Source organism: Phocoena sinus, chromosome 8, assembly GCF_008692025.1.
Source record: "Phocoena sinus isolate mPhoSin1 chromosome 8, mPhoSin1.pri, whole genome shotgun sequence".
NCBI lineage: Eukaryota > Metazoa > Chordata > Mammalia > Artiodactyla > Phocoenidae > Phocoena > Phocoena sinus.
Genome location: NC_045770.1, coordinates 102,418,971 through 102,434,139, shown reverse-complemented (window position 1 = coordinate 102,434,139; position 15,169 = coordinate 102,418,971). Strand labels below are relative to the sequence as shown.

The 15,169-nt window shown below is 60.7% G+C and overlaps 5 protein-coding genes across 18 annotated transcripts; all 5 read right to left on the bottom strand.

The window, feature by feature from the left end:
* Positions 1 to 127: 127 nt before the first annotated feature.
* On the bottom strand, positions 128 to 2,892 carry FKBP2 (FKBP prolyl isomerase 2). 6 transcript variants are annotated; one of them, XM_032642112.1, is made up of 6 exons: positions 2,758 to 2,892; positions 1,343 to 1,511; positions 906 to 1,018; positions 740 to 786; positions 358 to 393; positions 128 to 268 (listed from the first exon to the last, which is right to left on the bottom strand). In XM_032642112.1, exons 1-6 carry the CDS (start codon positions 2,817 to 2,819, stop codon positions 207 to 209), a joined length of 489 nt encoding a protein of 162 aa, XP_032498003.1. In that variant the 5' UTR covers positions 2,820 to 2,892; the 3' UTR covers positions 128 to 206. The 6 variants fall into 6 exon arrangements, with proteins under 6 accessions (XP_032498003.1, XP_032498006.1, XP_032498007.1 ...); XM_032642115.1 differs by having other exon boundaries at positions 2,355 to 2,768; XM_032642116.1 differs by lacking the exon at positions 2,758 to 2,892 and adding an exon at positions 2,228 to 2,416.
* LOC116758846 (translation initiation factor IF-2) lies at positions 153 to 2,638 on the bottom strand. Its single transcript, XM_032642111.1, has 6 exons — positions 1,676 to 2,638; positions 1,343 to 1,511; positions 906 to 1,018; positions 740 to 786; positions 358 to 393; positions 153 to 268 (listed from the first exon to the last, which is right to left on the bottom strand). The coding sequence occupies exon 1, from the start codon at positions 2,607 to 2,609 to the stop codon at positions 1,812 to 1,814; it is 798 nt and encodes a 265-aa protein (XP_032498002.1). The 5' UTR covers positions 2,610 to 2,638; the 3' UTR covers positions 153 to 268; positions 358 to 393; positions 740 to 786; positions 906 to 1,018; positions 1,343 to 1,511; positions 1,676 to 1,811.
* Positions 2,893 to 4,497: 1,605 nt separating the features above from the next.
* VEGFB (vascular endothelial growth factor B) lies at positions 4,498 to 8,111 on the bottom strand. Of its 2 annotated transcripts, none has more exons than XM_032640745.1 (7): positions 7,804 to 8,111; positions 7,218 to 7,260; positions 6,675 to 6,871; positions 6,435 to 6,508; positions 6,206 to 6,241; positions 5,729 to 5,964; positions 4,498 to 5,121 (listed from the first exon to the last, which is right to left on the bottom strand). In XM_032640745.1, exons 1-6 carry the CDS (start codon positions 7,861 to 7,863, stop codon positions 5,751 to 5,753), a joined length of 624 nt encoding a protein of 207 aa, XP_032496636.1. In that variant the 5' UTR covers positions 7,864 to 8,111; the 3' UTR covers positions 4,498 to 5,121; positions 5,729 to 5,750. The 2 variants fall into 2 exon arrangements, with proteins under 2 accessions (XP_032496636.1, XP_032496637.1); XM_032640746.1 differs by having other exon boundaries at positions 4,678 to 5,121; positions 5,729 to 5,863.
* DNAJC4 (DnaJ heat shock protein family (Hsp40) member C4) lies at positions 7,905 to 11,756 on the bottom strand. Of its 6 annotated transcripts, none has more exons than XM_032640735.1 (7): positions 11,578 to 11,756; positions 11,162 to 11,254; positions 10,402 to 10,495; positions 9,736 to 9,920; positions 9,487 to 9,651; positions 8,696 to 8,782; positions 8,397 to 8,605 (listed from the first exon to the last, which is right to left on the bottom strand). In XM_032640735.1, the coding sequence occupies exons 1-7, from the start codon at positions 11,739 to 11,741 to the stop codon at positions 8,497 to 8,499; spliced, it is 897 nt and encodes a 298-aa protein (XP_032496626.1). In that variant the 5' UTR covers positions 11,742 to 11,756; the 3' UTR covers positions 8,397 to 8,496. The 6 variants fall into 6 exon arrangements, with proteins under 6 accessions (XP_032496628.1, XP_032496626.1, XP_032496631.1 ...); XM_032640736.1 differs by having other exon boundaries at positions 8,464 to 8,605; positions 9,487 to 9,648; XM_032640741.1 differs by having other exon boundaries at positions 8,464 to 8,605; positions 11,582 to 11,634.
* Positions 11,757 to 11,819: 63 nt separating this feature from the next.
* NUDT22 (nudix hydrolase 22) lies at positions 11,820 to 15,146 on the bottom strand. 3 transcript variants are annotated; one of them, XM_032640744.1, is made up of 6 exons: positions 15,046 to 15,129; positions 14,269 to 14,766; positions 13,817 to 13,915; positions 12,731 to 12,828; positions 12,492 to 12,592; positions 11,820 to 12,251 (listed from the first exon to the last, which is right to left on the bottom strand). In XM_032640744.1, the coding sequence occupies exons 2-5, from the start codon at positions 14,746 to 14,748 to the stop codon at positions 12,493 to 12,495; spliced, it is 777 nt and encodes a 258-aa protein (XP_032496635.1). In that variant the 5' UTR covers positions 14,749 to 14,766; positions 15,046 to 15,129; the 3' UTR covers positions 11,820 to 12,251; position 12,492. The 3 variants fall into 3 exon arrangements, with proteins under 3 accessions (XP_032496635.1, XP_032496633.1, XP_032496634.1); XM_032640742.1 differs by having other exon boundaries at positions 12,085 to 12,251; positions 12,499 to 12,592; positions 15,046 to 15,146; XM_032640743.1 differs by lacking the exon at positions 15,046 to 15,129 and adding an exon at positions 14,886 to 15,039 and having other exon boundaries at positions 12,085 to 12,251; positions 12,499 to 12,592.
* Positions 15,147 to 15,169: the final 23 nt, after the last annotated feature.

The window sequence follows — 15,169 nt, the reverse complement described above, 5'->3', positions numbered from 1 at the left end:
TACTAGACCCCAAGGCTCTGCAGCCAGGAAAGGAGAGGGAGGGATGGGGGGAGGATGAGGGAGAGGGAAGGCTGAAGCTGTGGTTTCTAAGTCTCCAGGGCCCACAAACAAACACAGGCTCACTTCGTGGGCTTTAAAGTTTTTTTTCTTTCTTTAAACAGTCTGGTCCCAGATGGGGGCCTCTCCCCCAGCCCTCCCCAGTTTGGCTACAGTTCTGAACGTCGCTCGATTTTGAGCAGCTCCACCTCGAACACCAAGGTTGCACCGCCTGCAGGGGAGAAGTGGGATCAGAATGAAAACCAGGGCCACAGGGAGATGGAATGGGTACAGGAGATGGGGGGCAGGAAGGTTTATTACCTGGAATCTTTGGGGGAGCTCCCCGCTCTCCGTACCCTGCAAAGATGCACAAAGAAAGTGAGCCGTGGCCAGGCAGTGAGGTGTTCTGCAGACTACCAAGCTGAAACCAAGCCTCTGCCCATCCCAGCACAAGGCCAGAAATGGAGAAGGTGTAATGGATTTGGGAGGGGGCTGCTAAAGGTCTTGTAGAGGGCAAAGAGTGGGCACCAGAGCCAAGCGTCCCAAGGGTCTTGCCCTGTCCTCACTGCTGGACCCAACTAGACTTGGAAGTGGCATGTATTGAATGGATTGAGTGGAGATCAGTGCAGAGGCTGAACCAGCCTTCACCCTTACGTAGATATAACCCTGAACTCCCTATCCCCATTCAGGAAGGGCCTCTTACCTAGCTCTGATGGGATCACCAGCTTCCGCTTTTCCCCCTCACACATCCTGTAGGACAATACATGTTCAGCATGTGGCAGCACCCAGGCTCCCTGCCCCCACCCTATACCTGGAGCTTGCCTCCCACAGTTCACCTCCTGGACCACAGCCATGGCCCATCGACTCACCCTAGCAGCCCCTGGTCCCAGCCCTTGATGACCTGGCCCGTGCCCAGGGAGAAGACAAAGGGCTGGTTCTGGGGCAGGCTGCTGTCAAACTCTGTTCCATCTTCCAGCTTACCCTGTGAGACCATGGGAAGGCCAGTGAGGAGGAGGGTCTGCTCTGACACCCCCACCCCCAGGTGCTCTTCCCATCAAGGTGGCAGCCCACAGCACTGGCGGCCATAGTCCTAGAAAGGGACAGAACCTTGGGCAGCTCACAGTACATTGCACTGCTTGCTGGTGCCAACTGGGAGTAGACAGTTAAGAGCAAGATAGGATCATGCAAAGTAGATGAGGAGACTTGCCCAAGGTCACCCACCTTTTGGCAGACACACCTGGCTCCCAAGTCCTTTCTGGTCCCCGGAAGGCCCACCCACCCCCAAAAGCTCCACTTCCTCACCCACCGTGTAGTGCATGTGCAGGACGTCCCCTTTGCGTGATTTGATGGGACAGTGGTCTACCCGTTTCTTGACTCCGATCTGCAGCTTCCGTTTGCCCTCGGCCCCGGCGGCCGTGACCAGGGCGCTCAGGCAGATGGACAATACTGTCAGGACCCAGCTCAGCCTCATGTTTCTGCGGGGACAGACCCCGACCAACCAACCGGGGGAGAGGAACGGGAGGGCATGGAATACGGGCAAGTACCAGGAGGATTCCACCCCACCGTACCTTGCCTGCCCCTGGGGATCCCCTTGTCCCGTGTCACCGCCCCCTCCCCCAGGCTCCGCGGCCACACTTACCAGTCCAGTGAGAAGGGGGCTTGCCCGAGGACCCCAGCAGCGGGGGGAGGGGGTCAGGGGAGGCCACAGCAGCCAGGGTCCAGCCCCTTTGCTCACCCCCTGCCCTTTCGTCCCTCCCAGTCCCCAGCTCTGCTCTTCAATTCCCCCCTGTCCCTTTCCGCAAAGTCCAAACCCTATCTGGCTGCGCAGCAGTTGCCCCAACCGGGCGACCCCATTCACGCCACACCCAATTGCCTCCCGCCCAGCAAACCCACACCTCTGCGGCTGCCGCAGGGGGTCGGCCCCGAGGCACCCACACATCGCCACTGGGTGGCTCCGGGGAGCCCCTGTCCTCCGGGGGTACCCCCCAGGCTGGTCCTGTGCCTCCGCCCGAGGCGCCGCCCCAACTCTGAGCCCTCGGGGGCCTGCGGGGCACCCAGACTGGCCCCGTGTCGGGTGGCCGCCGAGCCCGCTCCACCCACACCACCTCTCCCGGGGGAGTTCTCGGCCTACCGCGTCCCCAGGCACGGCCACCACGGAGACCGCCCCCGCGTGGACGCCCCGGGCCATTACCTGGGCCTACCCCTTCGCTGGGTTCCTTAGCCCCACCCTTTAGAGGGCGTGGTTCCGCCCCCGGCCCCGTAGTCCCGCCCCCGACAGGACTAGACCCCTTTTCCTGAACTGTAGCCGCGCCACTCACCGGCTGAGGCCGCGCCCCCAGTGCCTGGGCTCCTTCCCCCTCGGTCTCCAAACCCGAGGCTCCTCCTTCCGCCTGTTCCAGCTCCTCCTCCAAGGGCCAGCCTCCGTCCCTCACCAGTCCGAGACCCGCCCCCAGCCCTGGAGCTCCGCCTTCCACTGGCACAAGCTCAGAGGTCCCACCCGTCTCCGTTCCACGTCCCGCCTCGACTCCCGGAGCCCCGCCCCGTGAGGCGTGAGAACCCTCCCCCTGCGGCATCCCCAGACAGCTCTGACCCCAACCCTCAATTCCCTCGTAACCTATCCCTTGTTGACACTCAGAGCCCCGGCCCGCTCCTGCCCCGCCTGATCCAGCCTGCCCCCTTGCACCCCGGCTCCCCACAGCCCGGGCTGTGGCCCCCGCTCACCTCCTCGCCGCGCCCCCGGAGTCCACCCCAGTCCTGCTGCCGTCTCTGCGCAGGCGCGTCATCGTTGCCACCAGACCCGGCCACGCCGCCCGCCCTCATTGGACCGTGCGAAACCCGCGGCCACACGCCCGCCTGGGCGGCCTTCTCTAGCTCCGCCCCCCGCGCCGCCATGTGACTTATGCGTCAGGTCCGGTGGCTCTGTAGTCCGTAAGGTTAGGTGAAAGTGACTTCTGAAAGGGCCGAAGGCACTTCCGGTCGAGGTGAAATTAAGGTCAGGTGGGCGTGGGTTCGCGGCGGGGGTCTTGGGACACCATTTTATGTCGCCCCCAGCCTCTCCTGTTTGCCCCTGAGCCTCTTCAGGATCCACAATCCTCAGTTGCTGTGGAAAGAGCCTGGCTTCAGAGTGAGCCCTGGGTTTGAATCCAGGGTCTGCCACTCATTGACAGGCTGTGTGACCTTGAGCAAGTTCCTTGGCCTGGTAACTCGGGCTTGATAACATCCACCCCGCAGGGCCCCCGTAGGATTGCTGCAAGTGATGTGCACTGCCAGGCCCTGGCCCACGGCGAATGCTCTCTCCCTTTTTTCTCTCCCAGTGTGCAGGCCTGCCTCTACCTGCTGCACGATGACCCCTGAATCATGACTGTAATGGTCTGGCTGGGTCCGTTCCCCAACCGGACTTATTTCCAGGCACCACAGCACCCAGGAGTGAACATCTGTCCATTGAAGTAATGAACCTGCAGTTGGGAGGCAGATAAGCCTAAGTTGAGTGTTAGGGAGAGAGTCGACCTGAGGTCACATCCCCAGGTCAGAGTTTTCAAGCCTACTTCCTCAACTGAAAAAGGAAGATAATTACAACACTCAGAATTGAGGGCTAGGCGAGAAGGCACATACGAAGCCGTGTGCACGCTGGGCAGGCTTAAATGGTCTTGGGAGGTGGTAGCTACTGTCCCTAACCCTCATCTGTCTCACTCTAATTGAGCTCTGGCATTTTGGGTGACAGAATAGCTGAGAAAATGATTTGAAAGTAGCAATCACTGTCAGGAATGGTCTCTTCTGGTTTAACCCCACTCTTGGCCCAACAAGATCATTACCCCACCCTCTAACACTTCAGAGAAGGCCTCCATTAGGGTAGCTGCTTTGGCTTAACCTCTGCCATGAATGTTCTGTCTCGATGGGGCAAAGCACTGGTGCCCAAGGTTGCCCTTCAGTTCACCCCCTCATCACTCAGACCCAGGGGCACTGAAGGTTACAGGCCGAAAGCTGGCCACTGAGCTTGGGCTGGGTCAGATAAAGGTCAGAGGAGTCCCAAGCAGCGCCTGAGGAGGGGAGCCCAAGGTGCAAGGGAGGCGAGAGTGGAGAAGACCGTGTGGCTGGGGTGAGCGGGGCCCACCGACCACAGACCTCTGGTGCTGCCTCCCTTTCAGGGATGTGGGAGTGAGGTGAGGGCAGACCAGGTGCGTGACCTTCGAGTTAAGCTACCGGGAGCAAAAAGCTGCAAACAAAGAGTGTAACCCGGCAGGGAAGATGGGTGTTCTTTCCTATTACGTGACTCTCTTTTTTTTGGAGCCCAAGGGCCCAGACCACAGTAATCATCGGTTCCCTCCGTGTGCACGTGTGGGAACTGAGCCTCAGAAAGAGAGGCAGTGACAGCCAAGGTCATTCAGCAGATCTGGGTCCCACCTCAAGCTCACTGGCCCTCTCCTTCCAGAAAGGAACCCTTGTAATGAGCAGAGGGGCAGGGACTCCCCAGGGCCTGCTAGCACAACATGAACGTGAAGGATGCACGATTCTGGCTCTGTGACCTGTTGTGGGGCCTTGGGCCTCATCTCCTCTAAGCTCCATGTCTAGGAGGCAGTGTGACGCAGACATTCATGTCCAAACCAGCCAGCCCGGACAGTGACAAACAGTGACACAGGCAGGGACAGTTCCTTCTATCTCTTTTATCAGGACTGGGGTTCACAGTTCTTGTACTGAAGCCCAACTCTCATTTTTTTGTAGAGGACCAGGGTCTTCTTAGTGAGGGGACGGAGGAGCCAGTTGTAAGATGCTCACTTGCACGAGGTGGTTAAAAACTGAGCCGGGACCCCATTCTCTCCCAAGATGGTACATGACCCCTTGTGCTGCCTCCAGGTCTCTTCATCCAACTCTGTCCACTTTGTTGGACGGCAGCCTCAGAGAGACAAAGGGCAGTTGGAAAGCCCTCTGAGGGGCCCAGGTCCTGGAGGAGCTTCCGCCCAGGTTGAGGTCTTGGGGACTGGACTGTTCTCACCAGGATGCCCTCTTGTTGCCCTCTGGGCAGGCCTGCGAGGCAAATGGCCCCACTGAGTTTGAAAAGCAATGTATCACCTTCGCAGCTTCCGGCACCTGAAAAAGGAAGAAGGGGTCTGTTTATGCCGGCACAGCTCAGCCCTTGCTCCTCTAGACTCACCCACTTCTTACCTTCTGCGAACCTCATTCTCCCCTAACACTCCTGGGAAGCCCCAGCTGGCCTGGTCCACAGGACGCCACCCCATGGCCCCGCTGTGGAAAGGAGGGGTGGTGAGAAGCAACTTGGACAAGGGTGGACCAGCATTCCACCACATCCCCTGGCCTCTTGGAGCACCTAAGGTGGAACAAACTCTACCACAGGGGTTTCTGGGAAGGCTCAGAGCCTTGCAAACTGGAAGGCTGTCTTTCTCTTTTCTACACCTGGCAATGTCACGTCTTCCAGGACATCTCTAACCTCTCAAAGACAACGTCAGGGGGCCCTCACCACAGGTCTTGACTTGACTTCCCGTGTTGGCATCACGTGCCCTCACGTCTGACTCCGCATCAGAATGTGAGCCTTGTTTACGCTGACCCCAGTGCCCGCAGGCGCCTGGTCAACAGTTCAGCACCCTCCGAGTTTCCCCTTCCCTGGCTCTTCTCCCACCAGCAGGCTCACTGGGACCTGCTCCAGGATGGCACCTTGACGCCACACCCGACTCCTCACCTGCAGGTGTCTGGGTTGAGCTCTAAGCCCCGCCCTTGACAACGGAGGAAGCTGCGGCGTCGGCAGCGGCAGCGGCAGGTCCGGGGGTCAGGGCGCTGGCGGCGCTGGGGGCAGCGTGGGCAGAGGGGCCTGGGGCTGGAGTGGGATGGGTGATGTCAGCTGGGGAGGGTGCTCCGGGGGCAGGGTCCCAGCCCGGAACAGAGCGGGGCTGGGGACGGTGGTGGGGAGTGGAAGCCCTAGGAGGAGAAGCAACAGGTCTCGGGTGAGAAGTAAGAGTCTTCCCGGGAGCTGGGGTTGGGAAAGAGCATATAGTCTTGGGGAGCAGAGGAAAAGGGGAGAGGGGGACATGAGTGGGAGGAGAAGGCGGGGGACCACAACTTCCTGACACACTCTTACACCCCCTGCCCCACCCACACATTACATTCTGGGTGCTGGGCCTGGGCTCCAACCCCACCTCAGCGAGAGCCCAAGACTCACCTGTCCAGCTTCACAGCACTCTCTCGTTTTTTTGGTCTGAAAAGTAAGAGAGACAGACAGAGACAAGGAAAAAGAGGATCAGGAAGCCAAGCATCCTACTCTCTTGCCCTAGATCCCAGGCCTACCTGGCTATACTCTCGGAAACCCGGTCCCCGCTGTGGTGTACCACCACACCTAGCACCCCCCAAGCCTTGTCTCTGCGAACTCAGGAGTGGGGCCTGGCTGGCACCTGCATTCACACTGGCTGTGTTCTTCCAGGGACATCTCTCCCAGCTGACTGCTTGGGTACCGGATCATGAGGATCTGTGCTCAGGAGAACAGGGAGAGAGACCGTCAGAGAGAGGGGAAAGGGACGCTCCATGGCCTGGAGAAATGAGAATACCTTGCCCACCAGCCAGGGCTCTGGCTGCCACCCTCTCAGTCCCCAGAACGCCAGCATCCAGCCAGGCACACTCCACCTGCCCCATACCTGCATTCGGACTTGGTGCTGCCCAGTGGGCACACACTCCAGGCCGTCGTCAGGGCAGCAGCCGCCACAGCGCTGCACCGTCACGCAGCTGGGCACCAGTTGCTTGGCCACAGTGCCCATGAGCTCCATGGTCAGGGGCACCACAACCTCCCGCGGCTGGCAGGTGGCACGGGCATACACGTCTATCCATGACACCACTGGGGGCAGACGCGTAAGGGTTAAGTCCCCACTGGGTTTCCTGCAGCTGCTCCCTGGTTCCCCTACCCCTGCGCCCAGAAGCTGTTCTCCTTAGTTCTCGTGTCACAGCCACCCTCCGCTTGCCCCTACTTCTGCCCTCCCAATCTCTCTTCCCTGTCCTGTTCATCCAGAACCTAGGAACCCCCCTGCCTCAATCTCCTCTTCTGTGAAATGGGCAGAATAAGAGTTTGCGTCTTACAGAAGAGTGTGATTACACAAGATGAGGAATACACAGAGTCTGGAATCAGGACTGGAAGAAAAGATTCTTAGTGCTGGCTAGTAGAAAGTTCCTATTGTTACTATTACCTTTCTTCTGATGACCAGGGGCATCAGGCTGGGAGACCGGGCCCTGCAGGAGAGAAGAAACCTGGACCCAAGGTGCATTCCAGGAAGGGCTAGCCCTGTCGCTGGCCCCAGGGCTCTGCCCTTGCAGTCAGGAGGCTTATTTCCAGACTACTCTGTTCCTGGGGCCACTCTAGCTTTACCTGTCCTCTCCAGGCCACCTGGGACCTGGGACCTGCCCTGGCTACAACCCCCCAGGCACGCTCTGCCGGCAGCGTCGAACCTCCAAGCCTAGGGACCGGGCTTGTTCTCGAGGCCGCAGATCAAGAGGGGCCACAGTGAGCGCCGAACCGCGTCCTGCAGGCACCGAGGCGGCCCCGCCCCCGGCTGCGCCCTGGGGACGGGGTGGGGCGGGGGAGTGGCCCCGGAGTTGGGCTGGCGGGCGGGGAGGGACGCCTCCCGGGGGATGCCCAGGCCGGGCTCCCGAGACGCCCCCGTCCGAGGCCCGACCCCGCGGATCCCCGAGAACCCGGCCGCTCCGCGCCTCCCCACTTCCGCCAACCTTGAGAGAGGGCACGGCGGGCGGGCGGGTTGTCGCGGACGCACGTACCTGGGCGGGGGCCAGCTGCAGGAGCGCGGCGAGCAGCAGGCGGCGGAGCAGGGGGCTCATGGTGCCCGCAGGGGCCGCGCGCCGGGGGCGCCCGCATCGCCCTAGCCCGGCGGCGCGGGGGGCGGCGGCAGCCAGAGCCCCATGGCGCGGGCCCGGGAGCGGCGGGCGGGGGCCGGGCGCGGTGGGCGGCTCCTCCGCGGCCCCCTCCCGAGCCCTGGGCGCAGGCAGCGCAGCGCAGCGCAGCGGCGGCGGCGGCCGGAGGAGCCGGGCGGGCGGGCGGCCGGTGGTGGCGGCGGCGGGCGGCGGGGACGGCGGGGACGGCGGGGGGCCGGGCCCGGGCTGGCGGGCGGGCGGCTCATGTGACCCAGACACGCGCTCCCCACCGGGCCGCGGGGCGGGGGCGGGGTGGGGGAGGGGGGGGCGAGGCCGCCGGCGGGGCCCGCCCCCTCTACACACACCCCACCTCCTGCCGCAGCAGGGGAAAGGGGACGCACCGCCCAGGGGGCCGGGCTCCCGGGTTGCCGCCGCCAGAGCCCGGAGGGCGGGGCCCGGGCCGGGGGCTCCGGGCCTGTAGGAGCGAGCCAGACAAGAGCTCTGAGAATCACTTTATTGCACGCGTTTTGGGGAGTGGGGTGTCCCAGAAGGGAGCACACCGCAGGCCCCATCCAAGGTGTGCTCTCCAAGGTGAACCGCTCAGGGGCTGGGGCCGGGGGGCACGATCCCGGGGCCTTGAGGAGGCCCGGGTGGTGGCTGCAGCTGCTGCCCCAGCCGTTGCTCCTCCTGGAGCCTGGCTCTGTTGGCCCTGCAGGGGAGAGTACCTGGTGGTCAGGTTGGGATCCTGGAGGGTGGTGCCAGGACAGTGAGGAGAGGGCAGGAAAGAGCTGGGACAGACCTGGCCCGGGCCCGAGTGTCATTGTAGATGGCTGTGATGATCCGATCCTTTTCATCCATGAAGCTACTATGCATCTGCTCCAGCTTCCTGCAAGGGGGTTACAACCGACTCTGGGAATCCCCAATCCCCGCTGTCTCCCAAGTCCCACCCCCCTCTACCCCACTTGAGGGTCTCACAGCTTTACACTTGTGGGTACCTCAGCTAACTGCCTGTGCTAGATGAGGAAAGGGGCACAGAGCAGCTGGTTCTTGTCCAGGGCCTAATGGCGACCCAGGTCCCTGACTGTCCTGAAGGTGGTGACAGCAGCTCTGTCATGGAGGTCCTTCAAGGCGACTAGAAAGGTGTGTTCATCTAACTCCATCACTGAACTAGGCACACTGCTAGCAGCGTGCACCAGCCTTTAGGTGTCTTTGCTACCGAACCTCAGTGGCAATGGCGCGCATGAGAGAGTGGCAGGAAAACAGCAACTGCTAAACAAATGAAGGCAGTTTCTGGCGAGGCCCAGTTCAATGCATTTCCTTCTTGTGCAGGATTCTGGTTGGCTCCAGCACTCTCTGGCAACCAGCACCAAAGATTTAAATCCAAATTATAAAAAACTGAAAATGACATTAGCCCTTAGTGCAGAGCTGCCTTTGCTAAATAAGACGAGACTCTGGAGGAGACCTATTTCATGCAGTTCTTAGCTTGAGAGACACAAGGGTGCAGGCCACAGGGGTGGTATGGATGGATGGCTGACACTGGGCTTCACCCACCCTCCTGCCCTCTGCCCATCACCCTAGGGGGACGCGCACCTGAAGGCAACATAGTGCAGGCCCATGCCTGCCAGCATGATCAGGAGGCAGTACCCCAGCACCCGCTGGTTGTGCTTGTACTGCTGCTGCCTTGACTCTGGTCCCTGAGGCCTCACTTCATGAAACTGGGCCCAGTATTTTGCATTGGGGGGTGCCCAGGAGCTGCTGGGCGGTAGAAGAAGGGACAGTGTAAAGACGGGGCTCCCCAGGAGACTTGGGGGTGGCAAGCTGGGGGCAGGACTACTGTACCTGTGTCCCTGATGAGCAGACCTGGGATGGGCTGTGGTTCCTGGACACTTTGGGGAAGCTGCTGAGCGGAGCTGGTGGTCATAGCTGCGGCGGCTCTGCTCACGGCTCAGCACTTGGTACGCTTCACTCAGCTCCACAAAGCGGCTGTGCAGGGCTGGGTTCCTGGGGTCCCGGTCAGGGTGCAGCTGGGGTGGGGCAGGACTCCCCTCATCTCCCTCCCCATGACCTATCCTGATAATATCCACCCACAAGGGCTCATATCATACCCAGAGGCCCTCCCTGGGCAGTGACCCTCACTCTCAGGCCTGCACATCCCTCTAGAAGACCAGAGAGTCAGGAAGCACAAACTCCTGCCCCCTCCCCTTGTTCAAGCCCTCCCCACCTGCTGCCTGGCTCTCATTGGATGCCCTGGTCCCAGCTTTCTCAAGAGCAGGCAGGTCAAGAGAACCAAACCCAGCCCATCAGACAGGACTCCTGGCTCCTGCCCCACAGCCTTTCCTTCCACCCGGCCAGACCTCTCCCCTTGGGGCAGCTCCCCCTCCCTATGAATGCTGAGGGAATGTGCACCAGCCAGAGTGAGCCTCTCAGCTCCATTCCTGAGAATTTGGAGCGGACCCCATCTGGCTCAGACTTCCCTTCCCCCACTCCACTTAAGACCACTGGTACCTCTTTGGACTTGGAGAAGAAAGCTCGTTTAACTTCTTCAGCGCTGGCACCAGGATGCACCCCCAACAGTTCATAGTAGTTACTGGGGCCAGACCTGTGGAGAGAGGCCCAAACCTGCAGGGGCTAAGGAAAACACAGAGGATACCCCTTCCCTGCCCGTCCCAGCCCCGCTGGACCACACCCTTCAACTCAGCATCCAGATGCTGAGGGGGCTGAGGCAGGTGCCAAGGGAGATCTCGAAATCATCCCTCCCTTTTTGAGTGTTCCAGGTAAGGGGCAGATCAGATTGTCTCAAAGTGTAGTTTTCAGACCCCTTGCATCAGAAACGCCTGAAAAGCATGTTTTAAAAAATAGATTCTTGAGGCCCACCTCATTCCTGCAAATCAGGATCTCCAGAGCAGCGCCCAGGAATCTGCAGTTTTGTAAGCTCCCCACACCCCGCCTGGGTTATGCACAGCGATGCTTGACAACCACCTGAGTTGTGGAATGTGCATTGGGTTTGGTTGGGCTCAAATTCCAGATGTGCCACTTAACTCTCTGTATGACCTTGGGGGGTCATCCTTTAATCTCTGATCCTGTGCCCTCAGCAGTGAAGGTGAGGGTAATCTGACAAGCCTGTAAGGCGCCTGACGCAGCGTAAGAGATCACGACTATCCCAGCACCTAGACTATCCCGGCACCTAGCGCAGGGCCTAGAATTGGGCAGGCCAGCCACAAAAACCTACTGAACGACCGGGCCCGGCCCCAGGCGCCCGACTCACCGCTGCCGGGCGGCCGCTGCGAAGAACCGAGTGGGAGGGTTGTGGGGCCACAGCCGGCGCAGGCGCAGGGGCAGCATGAAGGCAGGCAGGCAGCTGGTGAAAGGTCACAAAGAACAGTGGGATGGGAGCAGACTTCACCCACTGCAGCGGGGATGAGGGGTGGGGGTGGGAGGCAGAGGGAAGGGGCCTGGCCCCGTTGAGATGCAAAGGAAAACTGAAGCAGGCCCGGGGGACTCAGGGGCGGGTGGAACCTCCCTGCTGAAGACCAGACCCCAATGTCCTGGCCCTGTCCCCGCCTCTGACCCGGGCGTCTGTACAACCAGCCCCGGACGCCGAGACCCCCCCCTTCCCACACTGGGAGCTCGGGGGGCGGGTGCAGGAAGAGCCACACCAAGCCCCGCCCCCCCTTCACTCACGGACCCCTCGGCGGCCGCCGTTTCCTGCTCCTATTCAGGCCCCGCCTCCACACTCTCATTGGCTTAGACATCCAGACCACGCCTACAGGCCTGAGGGTGCGCAACAGCGGCGAGGCCCCGCCCCCCGCACATCCATTGGCCTTTGACGCCTCGGATCCACCCATCGAGACAGCAGCCCGGGGACTTGCAGAAAGGCGCCCGCGCCCACCCGGGGTGGCTGCGGCTGGGTGCCTGACCCTCAGTGAGGCTTTCGGCTCAGCCCCCGTTGCTCTGTTCCCTCGGACACGGCTGTTAACTCCACTCTGCAGCGAGACGCGTTTCACAAAGCAGTTTCCACCCCATAATCGGCCTGGAACTTCACCGGAGCCTGGCAAGGGGGCACAGCCCTTAGCTTACAGAGGGGAAAACTGAGGCTGGGCCTTTTTTTCCCCCAAGTCACTTGTCCTGTCTCTCTCAGCCACCCCGGCCCCTCTCTCTGTCTCACGGAAACAGCAGACGCCAACGGAATCCAAGAATAAAGTCCTTTATTGTCTTCCGAGCTGTGGTGATAGGGCTGGGGACTCTAGGGCGACTTAGGTGGAACTTTCCTGGAATTCGTTGTAGAGGAAGATGGCGCCTTTGGCTGAGGGGCAGAGCTCGTCCCACATTTCAGTCTCCTGCAACCTCCTCACATTCTGTGGGAAGACAGTGAGACCCAAACATTCCGACCTCGGGTTTCTTGCAGGAGCTGTGCCCACAGTTCTGGCCCTCTCCCTTGGGCTGAGGGCATCCCCAATGAGGTCTTGTGCCTCTGGAGGGAAGCTCTGAGAGATTTGGGAGGCCCCTCTGACCCAGGCCCAGGAGACAGACATGCATCACCAGGCCTCTGCAAGCCCTGACCCAGCTCCTTGTCCAAATGAGACACACTTTGCCACCTCAAACCTGTGTCTCCACAAAGATGATTCCTGTGGATTCGTGGGCCTCAGGTCCCCCACTCGTGTAGTGCTTCCTCACCTGCTCAGAAGTCAGGCTGCACCTGGACAAGGATGTGAGCGTGGCCTGGTGAGTGCTTAGACCCTGTAGGGTCCCTGTGGAGTCCCAGCTGCCTCAGCCATGCCGCTCAACCACCCACCTACTCCAGGACCGAGGACCCTGTCTCCCAGAGCTCACTCACTGGACGTAGAACTCAGCACTGGCACGGCCGGCACTGGTCTCATTGCAGGCAATGCCCAACAGCAGCGGCTGGCTCAGGGTGAGCAGCGGCAGGTTCACCTGGGGCCAGGCGTACCACCTGTCAGTGCCCACTGCCCACATCCCTGCCCCTCTCAATGAAGAACAGCATGTTACCCTTGTACAGCATTTTACAGTGTGTAGTTCAAGTGCCCAGAATCACAGAATGTCAGATCTTGGGCATGTTCATTTCACGTGGGAAAACCACAACGGGAGAGATGGAACAGTTAGCCCAGGGTCACCCTAGGGAAGTCAATTTAGTAACTGGGGGCTTCCCTGGTGACGCAGTGGTTAAGAATCAGCCTGCCAATGCAGGGTACACGGGTTCGATCCCTGGTCCGGGAAGATCCCACATGCCGCGGAGCAACTAAGCCCGTGCGCCACAACTATTGAGCCTGCGCTCTAGAGCCCACGAGCCACAACTACTGTGCCCACATGCCACAACTACTGAAGCCCATGCGCCTAGAGCCTGTGCTCCGCAACAAGAGAAGCCATGGCAATGAGAAGCCCGCGCACCGCAACGTAGAGTAGCCCCCGCTTGCCTCAACTAGAGAAAGCCTGTGCACAGCAACGAAGACCCAACGCAGCCAAAAATAAATAAATAAAAATTTAAAAAGTAATTGGGACTCCCATTTACTCCTCTTTTCAACAAACCTGGCGGGAGTAGGCAAGACATTTATTATTGTCCCCATTGTAAAGAGGAACACAGAGACAAGGCACACAGAGATGAGGGTTAGAATTCCACTCCAAGTGTGCCTAGCTGCAAAGCCAAGCTCTTTGCTCAATGCCAGATGCCTGGGAATTCCCTGGCGGTCCAGTGATTAGGACTCCACACTCTCACTGCCAAGGGCCTGGTTTCAGTCCCTGGTCAAGCAACTAAGACCCCACAAGCCACATGAGGCAGCCAAAAAAAAAAAAAAAAAAGCCAGATGCCTACAGACACTCCTGCCATCCCAGACCTGTGAAATTCTGGATTGTTCTATCCCCTCCCTCCTTGCCCACCACTCTGTCCCCCCTGCCTCTCACTCACCTCATCACAGATCTCCTGAAGGACACTAGAGAAGAGCTCATGCACCACCAGCTCCCCAGGGAGGTTGATGTGCAGGGGTCTGCCACCTGGGCACAGGGCCTGTAAGAGGTCAGGCTCAGCCCCTGCTCCCCTCTTCTCGTCCTGCTTTTCCCCACACTCACTGGCCCTGAGGGCCTGGTTGGGCACAGAGTGAGAGCCTTGGTGATCCCCTGACCCAGGCCCTGTTTTTCCAGATGGAAAACCACAGGTCCAGCTAGGTCCTCCATCCCTACCCCCACCCCAATTCCCTAACTTCCCATGGGTCTGGGGCAGGATTCAGCAGGGAGGCTGAGAGGCTGCCCTGAGCGGAGACTTTCGGATGAGCACCAGGCCAACTCCCCCTTTAAGGGATGAGGAAAACAAAGCCGAGCTCTCTGGGTCTTTGTGCCTTTGCGCCCAGCCTGGCATCTCACCTGAGGCTCAGGGTGCCCACCGGGCACGTCCACTAGCCCAGGTGCCTCAGCCACCTGCCCAGAGCGGCGCAGGAAGACAAGGAAGTCGTCAGCAGTGGCCAGTGCAGCGCCCACCCCTAAGGGGTCCGCCAGGTAGGCTTGCTTGTCACCCCAGTCGGTGGCCCCCTGCTGTCGCAGCCAGGCAGCCGAGCTGGCCCAGTTGGTGCCCAGGAAGTCTCGATAGGAAGTAAGGCCCAGGCACAGGTGCAGCTGTGGCCCCGGCGAGCCAGTGGGCACCAGGGTGGCAGAGTGCAGGCGGAACTTGGGGGCGTCAAAGAGCCAGGGCTGGGCCTGAAGCCGGCTCTCCCAGACTGCAGTGATGGCCTTGTCCCCTCCTGGCAGTGGGCGACGGTCGTAGGCAGGGCTCAGCTCAGCCCGTACCTGCTCCTCAGGCAGCCCCCCCGGGGGGCATTGCAGCAGCAGGGACACCTCAGAGTCCATGATCTGGATAGGGCAGTTCTGGGGGAGGGCAGAGCCAGGCCTGTCACCCCGGGGGACCCACAGCCACCCTTGGACCCGACAGCTGGCCCCCTCTGCCACAAACCTCCTGAGGGTACTCCCAGCCCTTCTGCACCCACCTGACCCCTCCCTGGGCTGTAAAACGTCTTATCATCCCAGCAAGAGCTCCGAGGCTCCTGCTACCAGACATCCCTGAGACTCCCGGGCATCCCTACGACTCAGAGGTCCTGGGTCCTGTCACCCGCTAATGCCTCTGTCTCCCCAAACCAAAAGTCTTGCCTCCAACCCCTGAGGCGGCGGTAACCCTTCCCAGGGTCCGGAAGCTCCGGGCTGCAGCCGGCAATCACCTGCCTACTCTCTTCGCAGGCTCCGCCTCTTTCCCCCGGAGCGGAAGTACCCGCCC